The sequence below is a fragment of the Genypterus blacodes genome, unplaced genomic scaffold (genome assembly GCF_046128005.1).
Source record: "Genypterus blacodes isolate CSIRO-AG114 ecotype Tasmania unplaced genomic scaffold, CSIRO-AGI_Gbla_v1 ptg000048l_1, whole genome shotgun sequence".
NCBI classification, from domain to species: domain Eukaryota; kingdom Metazoa; phylum Chordata; class Actinopteri; order Ophidiiformes; family Ophidiidae; genus Genypterus; species Genypterus blacodes.
This window is the reverse complement of record NW_027466861.1, coordinates 369358-387706: the sequence shown is the minus strand read 5'-3', so window position 1 is coordinate 387706 and position 18349 is coordinate 369358. Positions and strand designations below refer to the sequence as shown.

At 45.1% G+C, this 18349-nt stretch overlaps 1 protein-coding gene across 3 annotated transcripts in view; it reads left to right on the top strand.

Moving 5' to 3' along the window:
- nhsl3 (NHS like 3) overlaps positions 1-17879 on the top strand; it is a 29814-nt gene extending 11935 nt beyond the window's left edge. For all 3 annotated transcript variants that reach the window (XM_076149756.1, XM_076149758.1, XM_076149757.1), the window contains 8 exons: positions 10850-11008; positions 11236-11279; positions 11382-11529; positions 12182-12289; positions 12381-12547; positions 12939-13142; positions 13391-16763; positions 17281-17879. In XM_076149756.1, the coding sequence (XP_076005871.1) occupies positions 10850-11008; positions 11236-11279; positions 11382-11529; positions 12182-12289; positions 12381-12547; positions 12939-13142; positions 13391-16763; positions 17281-17321 (4244 nt within the window). In that variant the 3' untranslated portion in view covers positions 17322-17879. The remainder of the gene's footprint in view (positions 1-10849; positions 11009-11235; positions 11280-11381; positions 11530-12181; positions 12290-12380; positions 12548-12938; positions 13143-13390; positions 16764-17280) is intronic.
- Positions 17880-18349: the final 470 nt, after the last annotated feature.

Here is an 18349-nt window from a genome sequence, read left to right as displayed (position 1 = left end):
GTGTAAGGACTTTTTTGGCTTCTTCACGTAATTCCTTCACTGTGTCAACCACGTCCGGACTCTTACAGACAGAGACGCGCAGTGGGAAGGGCGAGGAAGTTATTCTCCCACAGCATCTATCTACTTTACTTTCCCTCCCTTGCTTCCTTCCCTTTCTCCAACTTTCTAATTTCTGTTCTGTCTGATCGACCTCTTGAGCACCACATAGAGCCCCATCATTCACCGCCCCTCTGCTACTTCCTGTGACATTAGCGTCTTAAGACCTCAGGGGCAGTCTCCACATCAGCGTCTCATATTGTCTTGCATTTCTTACTTCTTACATCGCGTCCTAGCCTGTTGGCCCAAGATGTGTTCTGTTCCTTAGAGATGAAGCTAGATCATCACTCTCTTACTCTGTCTCTGAGCTCTTGCTCCTGGAAGAACTTGTTGTTTCCAGCTCCCAAATGAAAAGAGAGATGTTTTGGGCTGCAAACAGTTGTGGTTAGTCTATAATTTCTGGGCCTAAATTTAGCGTGAGAATGTGTTTCTCAGACTGGCAGATTGAATTGAATTGCGGGCTTGATTCTGTCTAAATTACAGAGTAGAATTGAATGGAATCGAATAGAACACAGCCTCCAAACATGAGGCTGTTATATGCCAAGCAAGCTGTAGTATTTTGAAGGGGCATATTTACAAAACCCATCATAGACCGCTAAGAGGGACGTTCAATTTTGCATCCCTGAAGTAGTTTAATTTTTTCTGGGTGATTTTAGATTATTCTGCTTGTATTAGTTAGAATGTGGCAATGTTCACCACCGTGAATCAATCCGACTCCTGTATTTGAATCTCCATTCCCTTCCCCTAACGGCCAAAATACTCAATGCAGGAACCTTAACACTCAAGCTGTCATTTCACAAGAGCAAAACCTCTGTGCACCCTTTAGTCAATGCGAGTAAAAACAGCATTCCACTCATTTATGACCAAAGAACTGAAGCAAATTCTTAAATAAACATATAAAGTAAATATAAAACAGTGTTTTCCACGTTGCTGCCCAACTCCTATAGCTTCACTGTATCACATTCATCTCTCTGTATCCTGTATAAAAGGACCCAGTGTTTGCATTGTTCTGCAATGGGACTCAGTCCAGTAGCTTCCTGCAACATGACGGAAATCGAGTTAAAGCATTAGGCAATACCGTTAAATAGACACACACACACACACACACACACACACGCGCGCGCGCGCACACACACACACACACACACACACATACACACACACACACACACACACACAGGCTCGCAAACAGCTGCCATCTTGTCAGTCAAAGTTCTTCTTTCTCCAGTTGGCCGGAGTTTGATCTGTTTAACATATTGTTTAACAAGAGCAAAATTGTCTTTTATTACCCGTATTCGGCTTCACTTTCCGACACGACCGCCTTCAATCTCCTATTGTGGAACTTCTGACATGCCCCGATCACCATGGAGGATGACCTCATGTCACACTTCCATAATTAAGTTACACATCTGTCAAAACCACTTCGCAGCTTGTATCATATTTCCTTGAAAACCTTCTATGATTAACATTTATGAGATTGAAATGTTATGATGATGAAGCTGTTATAAGGCTACATTTGCCAGAAATTTCTTTTTCCAAGGTTTAAGGTTTAGGATGATGTCATTTCCACATCACTGAGACCATCAAGGGACACTAAAACTCTCTAGTATAGTGATTAAAAAGTGCTCATTAATCATGCGTTGCAGGTATAGCGGCTAGCGCTTATGCTACATGGTGTGGTGGCCCACATAGCAATGAGTGCTATTGTCCAAGTATTGTCGAGGTGTTTCTGTCCCTATGTCGTACAATATTGCCTTTGGGTGTTGACAGTTGGAGTTGGGTGGTACGAGTGACGTGAAAAAAGGTGTAACGCTAAAAACACTAGCTAGCTATGATTGCCATGAAGGATTTCTCGCTAACACCAACCAGCCTCAGGAGGCCTCAGGAGGGGAGCATGCCTATGTTCCCTCAGCCCTATGTTCCCTCATTTCTAAGATTTTTTTTCAAAATTAGGCCCTAGGTTCCCTCATTTCTAAGATTAGATAACCCTAACCCTAACCCTTATTAGAAATGAGGGAACATAGGGCTGAGGGAACATAGGGCCTAATTTTGAAAACAATCTTAGAAATGAGGGAACATAGGGCTGTGGGACCATTGGGCTGAGGGAACATAGGGCTGACCCCCTCGGGGAATGTGGGTTCGCGTGGACAAAAAGGTGGCGAGGGGAAGCCGAGTGCGTGCAGCGAGCAGATGGCGGCGTCGGGCGCGTGCCAGCCCCCACCCCTTGTGTAGCTCAGCGTCTTGGCAGCAGGTTCAGTCAGATTTAGATGTGTTTTAAAACACTTCAGTCAAAATGGAGGCGTCCTGCTTACGAAAGGAGACTCGGTTCCTCAGCTGTGTATAATGGGATTTCACTGTGGAGTAGTGTGTGTGTGTGTGTGTGTGTGTGTGTGTGTGTGTGTGTGTGTGTGTGTGTGTGTGTGTATGTGTGTGTGTGTGTGTGTGTGTGTGTGTGTGTGTGTGTGTGTGTTTGTGTGTGTGTTGAAGGGGCTCACACTCTTTGTGTCTTCCACCCATGCAGACACATTTTCTTATATGATTGCGTGTTACATGTGCCAAACAGGGTGCGTCTGTTGAAGCCTAATGAGTTCGGTGTGATTCAGCATTACGCACAAATGAACTTAAAGTTGTCAATCGGCTTCCTTGTAACTTGCAGCTAAAGTTTCAGGGTGTCAGCAGATCTTTTTTTCACCCTGAATGCGTAGTTTTACTGTTAAACTATTCTTGTTTTGGCTCCCATGCAATCACATGACATTAATCCATTTTATCAGACAGAGAGTCCATGTACAGAATAGGACAAGAGTCAATTGTCTCCCTGTCTCCTGTCTGGAGATCTTGAAAACCTCCGCAGCTCTCTCGGGCTGTTGACATTTTAGTCCAAAAGAAGTCAAATTCAGATGAACGTTGTGATTCTCGGTGAGGAAAACCAGACAGTGACATTTAGAGTTTGTGTCATTATTGCAATGGCGAAGGTCAGAGGAGTCGGGAGCTCGCACAGCTGCTAAACCTGAATCTAAATTTCTCTGTGAAAATGTTGAATTTATCTCAGAGGGAGTTTGACACACCGATGATCTGTGTCCTCCCGGGTTTTCATGTGTGACAGCAGGAGATACATTCGTTTATCAGGGACAGTCGACTCAATTTCATCTCACGCTTCAGCCCAAGACGAGGAAAGTTTGAGATAAGGGCCAAGCAAACAAATGAATCTATAAACCCGATGACTTCTGTGTGACGCTTTCAATTTCTGCCAAGAGCAACGTGGACTAATTGAGTGCAGTTGCGATGACTAAAGTTTACTCAGAGGTTAAAATACAGGAGATGCATATCAATAAATCTATTTGGACGCAAATCGTCAAATCATCATCTTAAGCTTGACTCAATAAGGCTTCCTGACGCTACGCTTGTTCAAAAAGAAAGACATTGAGGTGTAATTGATTTTAAAAGGACATTATCTGGAGTCAGCATCCTCACAGCTGGAGGGCAGAGGTGATGGTCTGAAGAGTCAGGCCTGAGGGTGTCTGTCCTGTCCCTGTACTGTCCTGTCCCATCCTGTCCCATTCTGTCCTGAGATGAGTCTTAGTGATCGGGGCGGAAGCTTTAAGTCTCTCATTACCTCATCAATCACGGTAAATGAGACCATTCGCTACCCTCAGATGACCTGCAGTAGATTTTTCTGACTACAATCTTCCTTTACGAGCTACTTTCTTGAGTATAAACACACTTTTCATAAGTACAAGTATCTGCAAGTTGCTTGTTTCAGTGATTTCAGTGTGAAGTACTCACCACATAACTCTTAAGAGACTCTTTAGAGCACTGGTAGAGCGCTCACTTTAGAGCCATAGCTTTGAAGTGTACACCTGTGATTCATATCTAAACCACAGGTTGCTGTGTGTTCACCCACACATGAAGATTGTCTTTGTCTTTTCTCTCACTCTCTCATTTTCCAGGGTCACCCAGGGGACGCCTGCACGCTCTCCCACACACCACTTTGCAACAAACAGATTTATTATCTTGTTGATGAATCCTGCAAACAGAAGGTCGTCTGTTTCTCTGCCGAGCCGTATCTGTGTTTACGGAACCTTTAGCTTCGCTTCCAAGATAGAACGAATAAAGCGGCTCATCCTTTTTCATCAGAGAGAGAGGAAGAGCGAGAGAGCCGTGATTACAGAGCGCGGCGGTTGCTTGTTTAATCCATAGATGGCGCTCTACGAGTGTTTGCTGTCATAGCATCGAAGAAGCATAATTTTTCCCCCACCCATATTCCTAAAAGAACGATGGTATCGCCTGACGGCAAAATGTTACACTTCCTTATCGTAAAGAGGCGCTCAGCAAGGAGTTACAAATCAAGAGTTGTTGACAATATGTCTAAAAGCAAAAGGTGTGTTTGTGTGTGTGTGTGTGTGTGTGTGTGTGTGTGTGTGTGTGTGTGTGTGTGTGTGTGCTTAGTCAAGATGTTCGATGTGTAGTTTAAGTCAGGTGGTTTTAGTCGTCGCTTTACCTTCTCTCTCTCTCTGTCTCTCTCTCTTTCTCTCTTTCTCTCTCTCTCTCTCTCGCGCTCTCTCTCTCTAGAGTAGATGGGGGCAATGAAACTGCCAGAGCACAGGAAGAGAGGGCTAAAATGTGGCCAATGGCCCTCACAGCACACACACACACACACACACACACACACACACACACACACAAGGGGGGGGTGTCATTGCTGCTCCCCTGATTTGTATTCTATGGCTGCTGTGGTGGGCTTGAGTTATGGGCTCACCCAAGTGGTATAGTATTAACCAGAGAGAGAGAGAGAGAGAGAGAGAGTGAGTGAGAGAGCTTGTATGTACATATGTTGTTATGGTGATATCCCACACCCTCTGTTAGCTCAGAGTTATGGACCTTTACACTGGGAGCGTTCACCGTTGCATCTGTGTGAAGAGATGATGCATCAGACTCACTGTCACTAATATTATTTGTTTTCAGGGTGAAACGGCAAACAGATGTGTTGCTTTTTAATAATGAGAATCAGTAGCTTGATGAGTAACTGCAGTTCACAGGACAGGACTGTCTCTTCCAGGTCCACCCCATTCTTATGAATACACATCCACCACATACTGTACTGTATATACTGAAGCACACGCACACACACATACACACACACACACACACACACACACTGGCCATAATCAAGCCGGAAGTGGTAACTCCCAAGGTTCATTGGTCTGCATCCTCACCTGATACTGACGTTGAGGTTATGCGAGGGGCAGACTCTCTCTCTCTCTCTCTCTTTCTCTCTCTCCCTCTCCCTCTCTCTCTCTCTCTCTCTCTCTCTCTTTCTCTCTCTCCCCCTCTCTCTCTCTTTGTTTCTGAGAGGGTGAGTCAAGGACAGCTATGAGCTAACAAATAGACTACATGCGCTCATCGTGTTGCATTTTCCAATACGTATGAGTGTGTGTCAGTCTCAGGGTGTGGGCTCACTTTGTCTGCTGGGAATCGTACATATTTCCCATCCAGCTGCTCCGCGTCCTGTAACGTTTCGTCAGATCTCCAGTAAATGTCCTCATCGAACCACATGCTGTTTCTGCACTCTCATTCTTACGCACCAGACACCATCGATGATACAGTGCCCTCTAGTGGACAAACGGATTACACAGATACGCAGCACGCTTTGTTGCTGTGGAGTTGCTTAGCTATATTTTCTTTATTATAGGGTGTTTCTGCTATGTGTTAGACTGATATATGAGGCAGATGTTTTTATCAGATGAACATTTTAAAGGCACAGTATTCACCTTTTTGATACTTTGCCTTCACTTTTTGGTTGTTGAATATTGTGAGGTTAGCAAGTGTGTTTGGCCAGTTTTTACGTTTTGGAAATCACTCTCTGTCATGAGCTCTAGCTTAAAGCATCTGGACATTGAGAATAGGGGAATCTTTTCAATAAAGAGGCAACACCTAAACCAAGAATTTTTCCTCGCATAGGTTTCAGGAAAAGCCCTAAAATGAAAATAAGAACATTGAAATCTGTATAGAGTACCCAGATTACTTCCTTATACTGAATAGGCCTTTTAATGGGCTATTAATAGTAAAATAACTTAACTAGTTTGGCTTTCAAGGGCCAGTTTTAGTGTCACACGATAAAATGTTAGATTACATTTATTAATTTGATATCAACATGTTGAAAATCATTGAACAAAGACACAAACTGTTGGATCAGCATCATAAATCTACAGCACAGTATAAACTCTGAGTAGACTCAGTAAAATAGAGTTGTAGTTGTTGTTTATGTTGCTCTCACTAACAAGACGTCCATTTCTTTGTCGTTTTGATGCTGTAATAAGCTGCTTTGTTGGCTGCCTGAACTCTGATTGTTCTTCAACAGGCAGTTTGACCTGCTCACGAGCGCAACCGTCTGGCACCACTGGTTTATGGCAGAATAAGCAGAGTTGCACATAAAAAAGGCCTTTAAAGGATGACCGAGTGGCACTTAAAATGTGGTTTCCCTCAGATTCAGGCTGTTTGGCAGTGCAGAGGTGAATATTTGTGGGCAATGAGTCTCTGTTTTTGTGGTTAAAAAAACTTGGAATCTGCTATAAGAATAACTAAACATATGTTGCTGGCCACTATTGTAATGCAGTGCTGATGTGGTGGAATTGTGTGTTTGTTGAATCAAAGGTCTCTCTCTCTCTCACTCTTTCTGGGCCAGATGGTGTCTCTTTAGGCTCACTAATGAATATTGATATGAGGGTCTTCATTAACAACAGGGGGGGGCTTATAGGGGCAGGACTAGAGCCACCCCCAACACACACACACACACACACTGGTTAGATAGGAGAGGTCTGCACTCTGTGGACTCGGTGTGGAAGGGATTAACTTCTAAAGAAATAGACACACCACTGAGGACAAAGCCGCGCCAAACACGTCCCAGTTGGTAAACAGTCTCGCACAAACACATATAGATTAGCAGTTGATGACAGAAAAGCTGCTGGGTAAATATGAAACATGTGTTCTGTTAGTTTTAGGGGTAATGTGTTAGCGTGCACAGAAATGAGAGTTCGGTCTTGGCAGAGGTTAAAGTTCTGTTTGATCTCAAAGAGGTTCTTGGGAGGATGTGAGCTGTGAAGTAAACGTGTTTACTAGTGCGATTCCTCACCATACTCCTCTCTTTTAAGGGAAAGTCTAATTGGCAGATCAGCAGGCAGGTGAATAGCATCTACAATCAAGGAGAGAGCGCGACACGCAGATAGCACACAGCCTGGCACACTAACACACACACACACACAGACTATGGAGCTGTGACACGGATAAGATTGTTAAAGTCTTATAATGTGAAAAAAAATAAAAAAAATTGTTAGGACTGCAATTACAAATACATATGGAGTTTAAAAACAACAAACTGAGGGAGACGAGGGAGAAGAGGTGATTGGGTTAACAGGGAGGCTAATCCTCTGTCTTGATCCGATGCCAGCGCAGGCCGGGCAGTCTGACCAGAGGGGACACCAGGGGGATAGGGGGGTTCGGGGGGAACTGGGGTCTTAGTTAGCCATGCAAGTGAGGTAGTGTGGGTGCATGGATGAAGATAATTGTGTTACCAACGCGTCCCTCCAGCTGGTGTGTTTGTGTTAGCCAGCTGTAGCCCCCCACGGTGCTTCTTTTTGGGGGAATAAACAACCATTCAGAGGCTAAATGTATCAAAATCCTGGACAAACCACTGCTTCCGCACTTCACCAGCTCTTTGCTGGCCACAGAATCTGCCACTTTTGTGTTTTTTTTGCCCCCACAGCCGTGTTGTATTTCATGCCCTCTGCAGTTTGTCAGGAAATATAAGCTCAGACACAGAGAAACACACACACACACACACACACACACATCACCATTAGCACTGCTATGCTGATGAGTGGACTGAGGCCGTGTCAGCTATTAATAACTCAAGCTGGCCCTCTGCGTCTGTAAGGCTGAGGGGGGGCAGACGGGGAGAGAGAAGAAGGGGAAGAGATGGAGGCAGAGAATGAAGGAGAAGGAGAAAGAGATGCGGTGACATGACAGCTCATGATCATGCCATATAAGGCACAATGTGAAGTGGTTATTGTGTAGTGTGTCGCTGTGGGGACACAACCTCTGCTGCCCCTGCAGTGATCAGATAATGAGACGGTGAGTCAGACAGACACATGATGCTGATGGCGTCCATTAGTGAAGGAACAACAACAAAACAATATCCTCATTAAATATATAAATAGTCAAAGCATGATTTTATTCTTTATTATTTTTTATGATGTCACTAATAGACAGGAAATAAAGGCTCTCATATTTACTCCACTTCAGTTATTGATCACTTTTGTCTGGAGGTACAAATCTAACATTCGCCTGCATATGTCTTGTTCAACTGAGTTCATTCAGCACTCAGTACCGCTTTGAATAAAAATGAGGAATATTTAGCAAGCATAAACTAATACAAACAACAACAACATGTATTTGTAGCATTACTTCCTGCTCTATACAGACACCTCACATTCGTCACGTCAAACCCATTTCCTTTTGGTGTTTTGTGCCAAAGAACCTGGAAGTCCCCTTAATAATCCATCTTTTTTTAGTGTTCGTTTTATCTGATCAAAACCCGATCGGGCTAAAGTGGTTAAGGATAACTTCATCATGTTCTGTTGTGAAAGGGTTGCACCAATGTGGAGACGTAGATATTTGCTAGATCAATCACAGCAGATACTGAATGTTCACATAGCTGTAACTTCTCCAATACTTTCCACCATATTATTTGAAGTATTAGGGCATTAAAATCAGTGTGAGGGCCCGACTGTTTCCTTTGAACTCTCTGTACTTTATGACTTTATTCCTGTAACATATTAAGTTTTTGTGTAGCATTTTGATTTTGTTTTCATTTCTTTTGTCTTGTTCCATCTTTTATTTTGGCCCTCATACTTTGTTGTACAAACCAGCAACTCATCAGTCACAAGCTTGCTTCTTCTCTAAACTTTAGGTCAAACACCCAAATCTTGCGATTATAGTCAAATACTTCTAAATGAAAACTCTTACAGAAGATAAATGAAGAATTCTTTCCCTTGATGCCTTAAGATCAAAATAATGCTTCAATAATCTTACAAATATCTGACTGGCATTTGTCCTCTTAGTAACCTGTGGAGTTTGTACCCAAACAGTGCAAACACCAAATCTGATGTGTGGTTTAGGGTTACATTACATTACATTACATTACATTAAGATCATTTGGCAGACGGTTTTTATCCAAAGCGACTTACATTACATTACCACCCTTCGCAGAGAGGGGAGCAATTGAGGGTTCGGTGCCTTGCTCAGGGGCACCTCGGCAGGAGCTCGAACCGGCGACCCTCCGGTTCCCAAGCGGAAGCACTACCCACTGAGCCACTGCTTCCCTGGGTTAGGGTTAGGGTTAGAGTTTGTGTGTGTGTGTGTCTGTGTGTGTGTGTGTGTGTGTCTGTGTGTCTGTGTGTGTGTGTGTGTGTGTGTGTGTGTGTGTGTGTGTGTGTGTGTGTGTGTGTGTGTGTGTGTGTGTGTGTGTGTGTGTGTCCATTTGCATACACACGTGTCTCTCTCTTTATGTGTGTGAGTGAAATGGGGGTGGACAATTCCTGAAAAGCCAAACTTTGACAGGCGTCCTGCTTGGGGAGGGAGTTCTTCATTTGACAATAGAGGGAGAGCACGAGCGGGCAGAGGGGGATGGGAGGAGGGCAGCAGACTTGGGGGGGAGGCAGCTGGGACAGGCTGCTTTGGCTGGAAGCAGATTTTATTGTCATTCTTCCAAAGTCACTCTACAGACTCAGGGAAAAACTTCTTGCCTCTACCACAGCTCATCACACTCCTGTCCAGCTGTCCAGCATTTTTTTTAATGTCCTCATAGCTCAGAGCATCTGGATCTTCATTGCAAAAGAATACGAATACTTCTGAGCAGTGACAGAAAGTGGACTTTGTAGACTTGGTATTCTGTGGGCCATGGTGCTGATGTAGGCATGGTTGTCTACCTGAGGAAGAGCATCCACTCTCTTGTGTCGGTCTTCAAGAAGAAGGGTGAGTGCTGCCTCCCGCGGGAGATCGTCTTTAGATGATCTATTCTGATGCAATGGAGCTCTCTGTGTGTGAGGTCGGTTGTCTTTGTTTGTAATTATACCCAGTTGAGTTTTTGCTGTTGCACCATGATACATGCTGTGGCTTACAAGCTTTAGTGTTGAAGGATCATTTGGGGGTTCTGTCTAATGAGATAAAGAGCTTTGCTGGATTTTCAGCTAACATCTTAATCAGACGGCATCCTTAAACCTACAGCAGGGGTCGACGGGAGTCTCTGGATGCTTACAAATGGTCCCTGTGTTGTGGAGAGACCCTGAACCTGGTGGTGAAGGTCTTCAGGCTTCTGGCTCACAAAGAAATGAACGTTCCCACAGCCGCACACAGGGGAGGGCATTGTGTCACCTGTGTGAATGCAGGCCTACAGAGGCAGAGTGTGTGTGTTACTTCACACACACACACACACATATGTAGGCTACATACACACACAGTGTTACCTAACCAGGTGAGACTGAGAGCTACAGTTTTAAATGTGAAAGGAAACACCTTATGGTGACCTTCTCTCAGTAAAGGAAGAGCCACTTACACAACTTAAGTGATTTTCCATAGGTGATGCTCTCTACAAGATGAGAACCATTACCTTACTTGATGTATGGAGATTGACCTTGCTTGTGTCTTTTTTTTCTCCACCGAATCCTTCCCCTGCTCCCCTCCTTCCTCCTCCCTGCAGCTGGTCCCAAGGGGCATGAGGACCAGAAAAGGCTGACGGTGCACTACACAACCTCACAGCACTACCAGGAGAACGTGTTCATCGAGGGCAGCAGGCCACAGTACCTGGAGGACCTGCACACCGAGGCCCAGGAGGGACTCAAGATACTACAGCAAGAAGGTCTGGATGTACTGTTCACTTAAATATACTTCCATCTGTTGCATACAGGATTTAAACCCAACGCAAAATTCCAGGCTCAGTTCAATCTCTAACAGGCCCATTTTTCTAGAACTATGTTTGTGGGTTGCTCTCCATATGCAGGCGACCAAATAGAGGTGATAGTTCTTGACTGAGTGCGGGTTCATTCAGATTCTGTGTCTGAACTTTCATTCATTTTGTTCACACAGAGAACAAGAACGGCGTGAGCTTTCCTGATGACGAGAGCATCGCTGTAAGTACACCAAAGCTCTGTCAGAAAACCCTTTTTCACCCCACTTCCAAAACCACATTAGAACGCCAACTAACTGCTGTTCTCTCTCTCTCTCCCCTGTAGTCAACATATACACTCCGTGCAGAGCAGGATATCAATTCCAAGGACGAAGGTGGCTCTCTGAAGTTGAGCTCTACCGCTGGGAATACTGATATCACAGTAACCTCTGCTGTGTCAGCTGCCTCGAGTAGGTCTGTGCTCACCCGCCAAGGTAAACGGCAGCCGTGTGTGCGTGTATCCGTATCCGTTCATCTTGCGTTAATAGGCGCTAATCATTGCGTTTGTGCCTGTGAAAGCTGTAAGATCTTTGTTCCTGTGTTTGGCACTTTATGATAAATTATCTGCATGTATTTAACATGCACGGCTCATTCCCAGCTGCATGCAGTGATGGTGTGAAATCAAAGAAAGTAGAGCCCCACACCCACCCACCCACCCACCCACCCACCCACACCACACACACCCACCCACCCACCCACCCACACCACACACACACACACACACACACACACACACACACACACACACACACACACACACACACACACACACACACACACACACACACACACACACACACACACACACAGCAAGAGGTTATTTGTGGTAATATGTGTGTTATTTCTGATACTCAAAGTTCTTGGCATCTAACGACAAAGCTGCAGTTGCCTCCATGTAGTGTGTGTGTGTGTGTGTTTGGAATTCTGATACATATTTCAGACATCTCTTTTGAAATCCTCAGGAACTGTCGGTCCTCCACGATGTTGTGTTGAATGGTTAAATGTGTTATCCAAGCTTTATTGTTTGTCTGTTTTACAAAAATAAGCCTCCTGAAATTTCTAGTCACTTCTCTTCTCTCACTAAAGGTTCAACATTCAAGCCTCTGAATCCAGTGAAGAGGCCGGAAAAGACCAGGAAGAGGAGCAGACGGACGACCATCATGGGAATTCCAACTCAGGTCCAGAAGGAGCTCGGTATGCCCGCAGCATCATCCTGGCGTGAGCGGAAACAAAATCCTTCCTTGGTGCTGAAGGTGTTGTTGACCTTCATTTCTCCTCTTTCTAGCACTTCACAGAAGCTCCACCTTTCAGCCTCTGGTTCCTTCCCAACTCCTGAATCAGGACAGGCACGTCAGTGATGGCCAGTCGGGTGTTGTTGTCATTCCTACGATTGATGGCGGCAGTCCACTGGCACACAAGGAGGGAGCGAGGGTCCACCTTCCAGAGCTGGAGGTCAGGTTCTACAGCCAGTATTGATTTCAATGTTTTCACCAAGACGTCAATATTTATTAGATGTTTCCTGGTAAAGAATTAGAAGAAGGGTTTCATACCAAATATAATCTGTTTATATCCCCGCTTATAATTGTGGAGAGTACAAACACACACACACACACACACACACACACACACACTCACCCCCCTCTCTGACAACATGCTTTTAGTTCCAACTGCCGGTGTGGGCATTCAGTAGAGACATTAAGGCATTTAGCAGCATTGAATCCGATATGAGTATTATTTATACACAAGCAATCTTGCCAGCAGGCCTAATTCTGTAAATTATAGACTCTGTTCTCCTGTCAGTATGTGTGATTAGTTTGTGTTTAACATTCTCCTCTCTGAGCAGGCCTGCAGAGATGAGCATCTGCTGGTGCATCACCTCCAAGCGGTGTACCAGGACGAGCAGCCCTTCACCCACCAGAGCTTTGGCTCCCGTCTCTCGCCCACCTCCATCCAAAGACCCAAGTCTGTTGCCGTTCCTGGCATGACCACCTCCTCCTCCTCGTCCTTCTCTCCTTCAACAATCTTAAGTTTCCTCCAGGAGCCACAGGTCAGAATGAGTTCAGTTTGCTTTAATTAATGTAGTGGTGACTTTAGTGTCTCTATTCAAGCTGTGCTGTGTTCCAAAATGTTATATAATATCATATAATTCATCCTGGAAGTATATTCTTCCTTAAAACATTTTCACTGAAATTTAACGACAAATCCATAAATTATTTCCTAAATAATTGGAATTGAAAAGTCTTGGGGCCAAAGATTTTCACCCCTTTTAAGTTCCTCTTCTGTTGTCATTTGTAGGGCCCAGTGATGTCCATCTCTCCTCAGGCCACCTACTTGTCTAAGATTATCCCCAACGCAGTCTTGCCAGCCGCAGTTGAAGTGATCGAGATCGACCGTAGCATCAGTCGGACGCGTGGAAACAGCATCAACTACGGTGGAAGTATTCGTGCTGTAAGCAAAAGCAGCCTGGCATCTGGGGACTCGGTCAGTCCTTTGTTGTCAAGACGATCTGACTGTGGTGGCGCCAACACTGACTACCACAACAACTCCATGCTGATGCCCACGTCAGCTTCAGGGTCCCACCGGAGCCAGTCACAGTCTCCGTCCCCCATCTCCTCAAAGGGGAGCAAAGGAAACCCACAGACTGTGGTACTAACTGAACAGGAAAGCCAACCAAAGCAGTCTGGTGTAGACCAAGACCTTGTGAGTCTCTGTAGCTCCGTTAGCACTGGCAGTAAAGGTGAACATTTTGTTCAGCTCCCAGGGTCCGAGTCTGGTGTGTCAGGATACATCACGCTGGTGGAGAATACCAGCAACAGTCGGAATTCCACTCGAGGTCTTTCAGTAACAAAGACCAAGCTGCCCCCTGCACCTCCACAGAGAACCAACTCTCTGCACACTAATAAATTCACAAACAATAGAGCTCCAGTGGATAGCAAAGCTCAAGATGATGCTTTGTTAGGAGAGGTAGGAAAAGCTACAGAGAAATTGGTCACAGCAGATACCAGTAAGACCCTTCCCCTTATATCCAACTCTGCTGTATCCACATCTCCAGATGATTCACAATCCCAAGCCTCCTCCAGTCCTTTCAGCCCCACACAGACCTCCTCCCGTTTGAGTGGAGGTCCACCAGAGTCCAAGTCAGAATCCAGCAGCTCTTCCCCACAAAAGACACCCTCAGAAGGGGGTAAATTTGAGAGGACCATGTCTCCTTCCAGTGGCTATTCCAGTCAGAGTGGCACTCCGACACTTTCCCCAAAAGGAATGTCTCCAACCTCCCCAGACAAACTGAAGAAGAAACCCGTCAAACCAGAGCGATCTGCATCTCGGGCATCAGCAGCTTCTCCTTCTGACTCTCTTACGTCTCTTTTATCCAATACATCTGAGCATGTAAGTCAAGATGTTTCCAATGGTGGCACGATTGTGCACCAACAAGGACCCCTGCCCTCTGTTGTGGTCACAGAGATCACCCCAGCAAACAATTGTTCAACTGCAACTCTGGCAATCAGAGAGCTGCTGAACATCCCACCACACCCCAAGGTAACAGCACCTTGCCCTCCTCCTCCTGAGACGTGGGCCCATAACAGACGTAGCTTTGAGCTTCTTTGTGGGCCTTGTCCAAATGTCAGCAAACTAAATCAGCTACAGGAACCAGAACAGTTACAGAACAGCACAAATGAACAGACTGGAAACCAAACCGAAGCCAGCAAAATGCAGCAAGTTTTGGTTGAAGAACAAACCGAAATGTCCCAAAGCACAGAAAAGGTCTTAGAAGATGAGCCTCAGCCATTCTTAGCAACTTTTACCGAGAGTGTCAGTAAGGAGCAGGATGATCGGGAATGTCCAAGCACAGAACAAGAGAGGTTGTTAATCCTAGAGAGGGTCAAGGCAAGTGTGGAAGTTCAGAGACAAGAGGAGATAGATGTCCCTCTAGTTAAGGACACAGAGAGTTCAGAGGCAATGCCAAAGAAAGAGCCTCCTCCCGTCATGAAGAAAACTACAAGAGTATCACACAGGAGAGAAGAGTCTGTAGAGAGACAGCAAAAGGAATTTAGTTGCAGTGTGATGACTGTAGACGATTCACCTACCGAGAACTTCACAAGCTCTTTGCAGAGTGGAGAAATGTTTTTAGATAGTAAAATTGAGACGCTGTCTGTAGATATGCCCAAAATGAACAAGCTCTCGCCACCACATACTCCTCCACCTGCCCACCACCCTACTCCCCCTCCCTCAAGAAAGACACCTCCCTCCTCAGTGTCCATGCTTCCAGCTGATTTGCCGAAGGTGCAGGACGAGATTCACATCGCAGAGTCTTGCTGGCCACCTCCTCCGCCTCCTTTGGAAGGGGACTATGAAGGAGGGGATGAAGTGGACTTTCCTCCACCTCCTCCTCCTCCCTTCATGTCAGATGTGATGGACCGTTGCATTGAGTTTGATGTCTCAAACGGGTCCGATGTGGCAGAAGGCGACATTAGTGAGACGATAACAGACTCAGCCGAAGCTGGAAAAATAGATTTGCCCACGACAAACTCTCAGACCGAAGTGATTGAGAACAAAGAAGAGGAGGATACGGAAGTTACCACAGATGATACCGCTGATGAGAAGTCTTTCAGACCAGCACAGATTATTTCATCTCTTCCAGACAACGTTCATCCTCCTCCATCATATCTTACACATGCAGAGAAGACATTGCTGGTCTCTTCCTCAGTTCCACCCAGCTGTTTAGTAAAGCCAGACATTCTGAAAGTGGAAGATCAACATCCCTCTGAACCCGTTTTCAACACTCAACTTCCCCCTCCAGTTAGTGTCCCAGCAGCACCTCCTCTACCAGTAGAGAACTTCACTCCTGGGGTTAATTTCAGAAAGCAGCCCAGTCTAGCAAACCGAGACAGCAGGAGCAAGGACCCCCTTTCCCGCAAAAGTGCACCCATCCCTAAAGAGGACGCGAACATACCCCTTGTCACACCCTCCCTGCTTCAAATGGTTCGTCTCCGAACAGTCAACATGACAGAGGATCAGATTAATGTCTCCTCTGAGGATAAGTCAACAAATGGGGAAGCTCCGATTCAGGGGAACGGCCCACTTTCCATCTCAGGCCCCCTAAATGTTCCACAAAAGCCAATCCGCAAGTCTTTGTCTCTAAAATCTCCACATCACACAGTGAAAAAGTCGTCTGTGACACTCCACACCCCATCCATGCGATTACAAGAAGCCATACGCATGAAGACTGCAGCCATGTCTTCAAGAGACGGCCTTCCATCCCGGCTAGGACTAAGATCCTCCCCTTACAGCTGTGTTGGTGAGCCAGGGTCTCTATTTGGGAAATCAGACGGCTGTGATGTGCATAAGTCGCCAGCTTCTACCGCCAGCTTTATCTTCTCCAGGAGCACAAAAAAGGTTGTAGTGGAAACGGTTGTCCCCGCTACTCCTGAAACTCAGGCAGGTTTGAAGCAAAGCTTAGCAGCAGAGCTCATGCAGGTGTCTGACCGCTCAAAGGTCGTAGCTGTCTCTAACGGTGAGCTGAAGTCCGACAAAGTTCCTCCACCAGTCGCTAAGAAACCAGCTCCTGGGAACACCGACCCTTCACATAAACCTCCTGTTTGTTCAGCCATGATGGAACTCAATATGCAAGAAAATGGAGAAAAGGGAGCAGTGCAACCTACAGAGACAAGTAAGACTCGCTAACAACATTATCTATGTATGTCTAGTTAAATTCATGTTCTCTAAGATTTCCTTGGCAGAAGGTAAAAGCCATAAACTCAAATCGTAACGTGACCAATTCTACTCTCAGCCACCGCAACACCAGATCTGTGTGTGAACTGTGTGTAGAGTCTGAATGGAATCTGTTTATGTTATGTGCTATTTTTAGTGTGTTTGCTCATTTAAAGTGTTTCTGTATGATGTATCTGACAAGGTGTGAAAATTTAGGCTTAAGAGGTTTAACATTAAGCATGTTATTCATACCGAGAAGACAAATTACACACAAGCACCCCAACACATAAACACAAAGGTTTTTCTAGTCAAAAATGGAGCAACATGTGCTCGTAGAGTCTTAACCTGAAGCTCATGATCGTGTCTAATGTCTAAATGAGTTAGACTGAGGAACTGAACAACCGCTGTGTGTGTTTGTGTGTTCCTGTATTGCGTTGATGCCATCATCTCTAACCTCTTCTTCTCTCCCCCTCTAGCTACAAGAGTGACAGCAGACACAATCGAGACGCTGTTCTGAAGGAGCTCTGTGCTGGATTCATAGCAGAGAAACAAAGACTGCGAGCACGTAAAACAAGGACTCACAGTAACGACCGACATGACTGACAGACAGCACGCTCCAGTGTGTGCGTGTGTTTGTTGTTGTGTTGTCTCCAAACGCCTTAGCCTCTTATGGCCTTCCTACATATTTATGCAAAACACATGTTCCACATTTCCTATGACAGCTTTAATCTGAGTATTTTTCTAAGCCACAGTTTGAAATGAGATGGTGTACAGTATGTAGACTACGATGTAAATATTTGGGTTGAGCGAGATCGCCACCCAGAGGTTGAGAAAGGTAGTGGTGGCCACTGCATCTTAAAGAGAGAATGCATCTTGTACAGAGGTTTAATGTCTGTTCAGTTGTTTTGTCATAAGGATTCATGCAGCCGGGACAGAAGGCACAGAACAGCGCCCACTGGAGGAATTGGTTAAGTCGTTTAGCATTTTATCATTTATAATGTGTGTAAAAACTCCCTTCTCTGCTTCAGTTCAGCTTTTCACAGTGTGGACATGTAACAGTAACGGTGTAGTAACAGTGCTCGTGAAAAAGGGATGACAGCATTTACGAAAGATATTTTGTTATTGAGGAAAAAAGGCACTTTTGTTAAGTTGTTAAGAGTGACGGCATCTGTATGAACCTAAATTTGAGGCTTCTGCACAATCTGTTTTTATACGTAGCTAAAGTCGACCCAACATTCTATGAAATCGTTTGAAGAAGACTGTGCTAGAAATATCCTATTTATTATTAATGTGTGGTTGTTTCCACTGTTAGCACTGTCAGGCACGTTTTTTGAATATTTAAAACTGCTTTTAGGGCTGAAAATGTGAAGTTTAGCCCCAGTTGATTGATACACTGGAATAGATGTAGTCTAACATCCATCGATTTCTCTTTCTGCATATTGGGAATGTTTTTGCCCCAAGCCTGGTCTGGTGGAAAATTCAACGGTCAGTTCCTTAAAATCGACTCTTAACAGCGGAATCACTTTAATGATTATAAAATTAAAA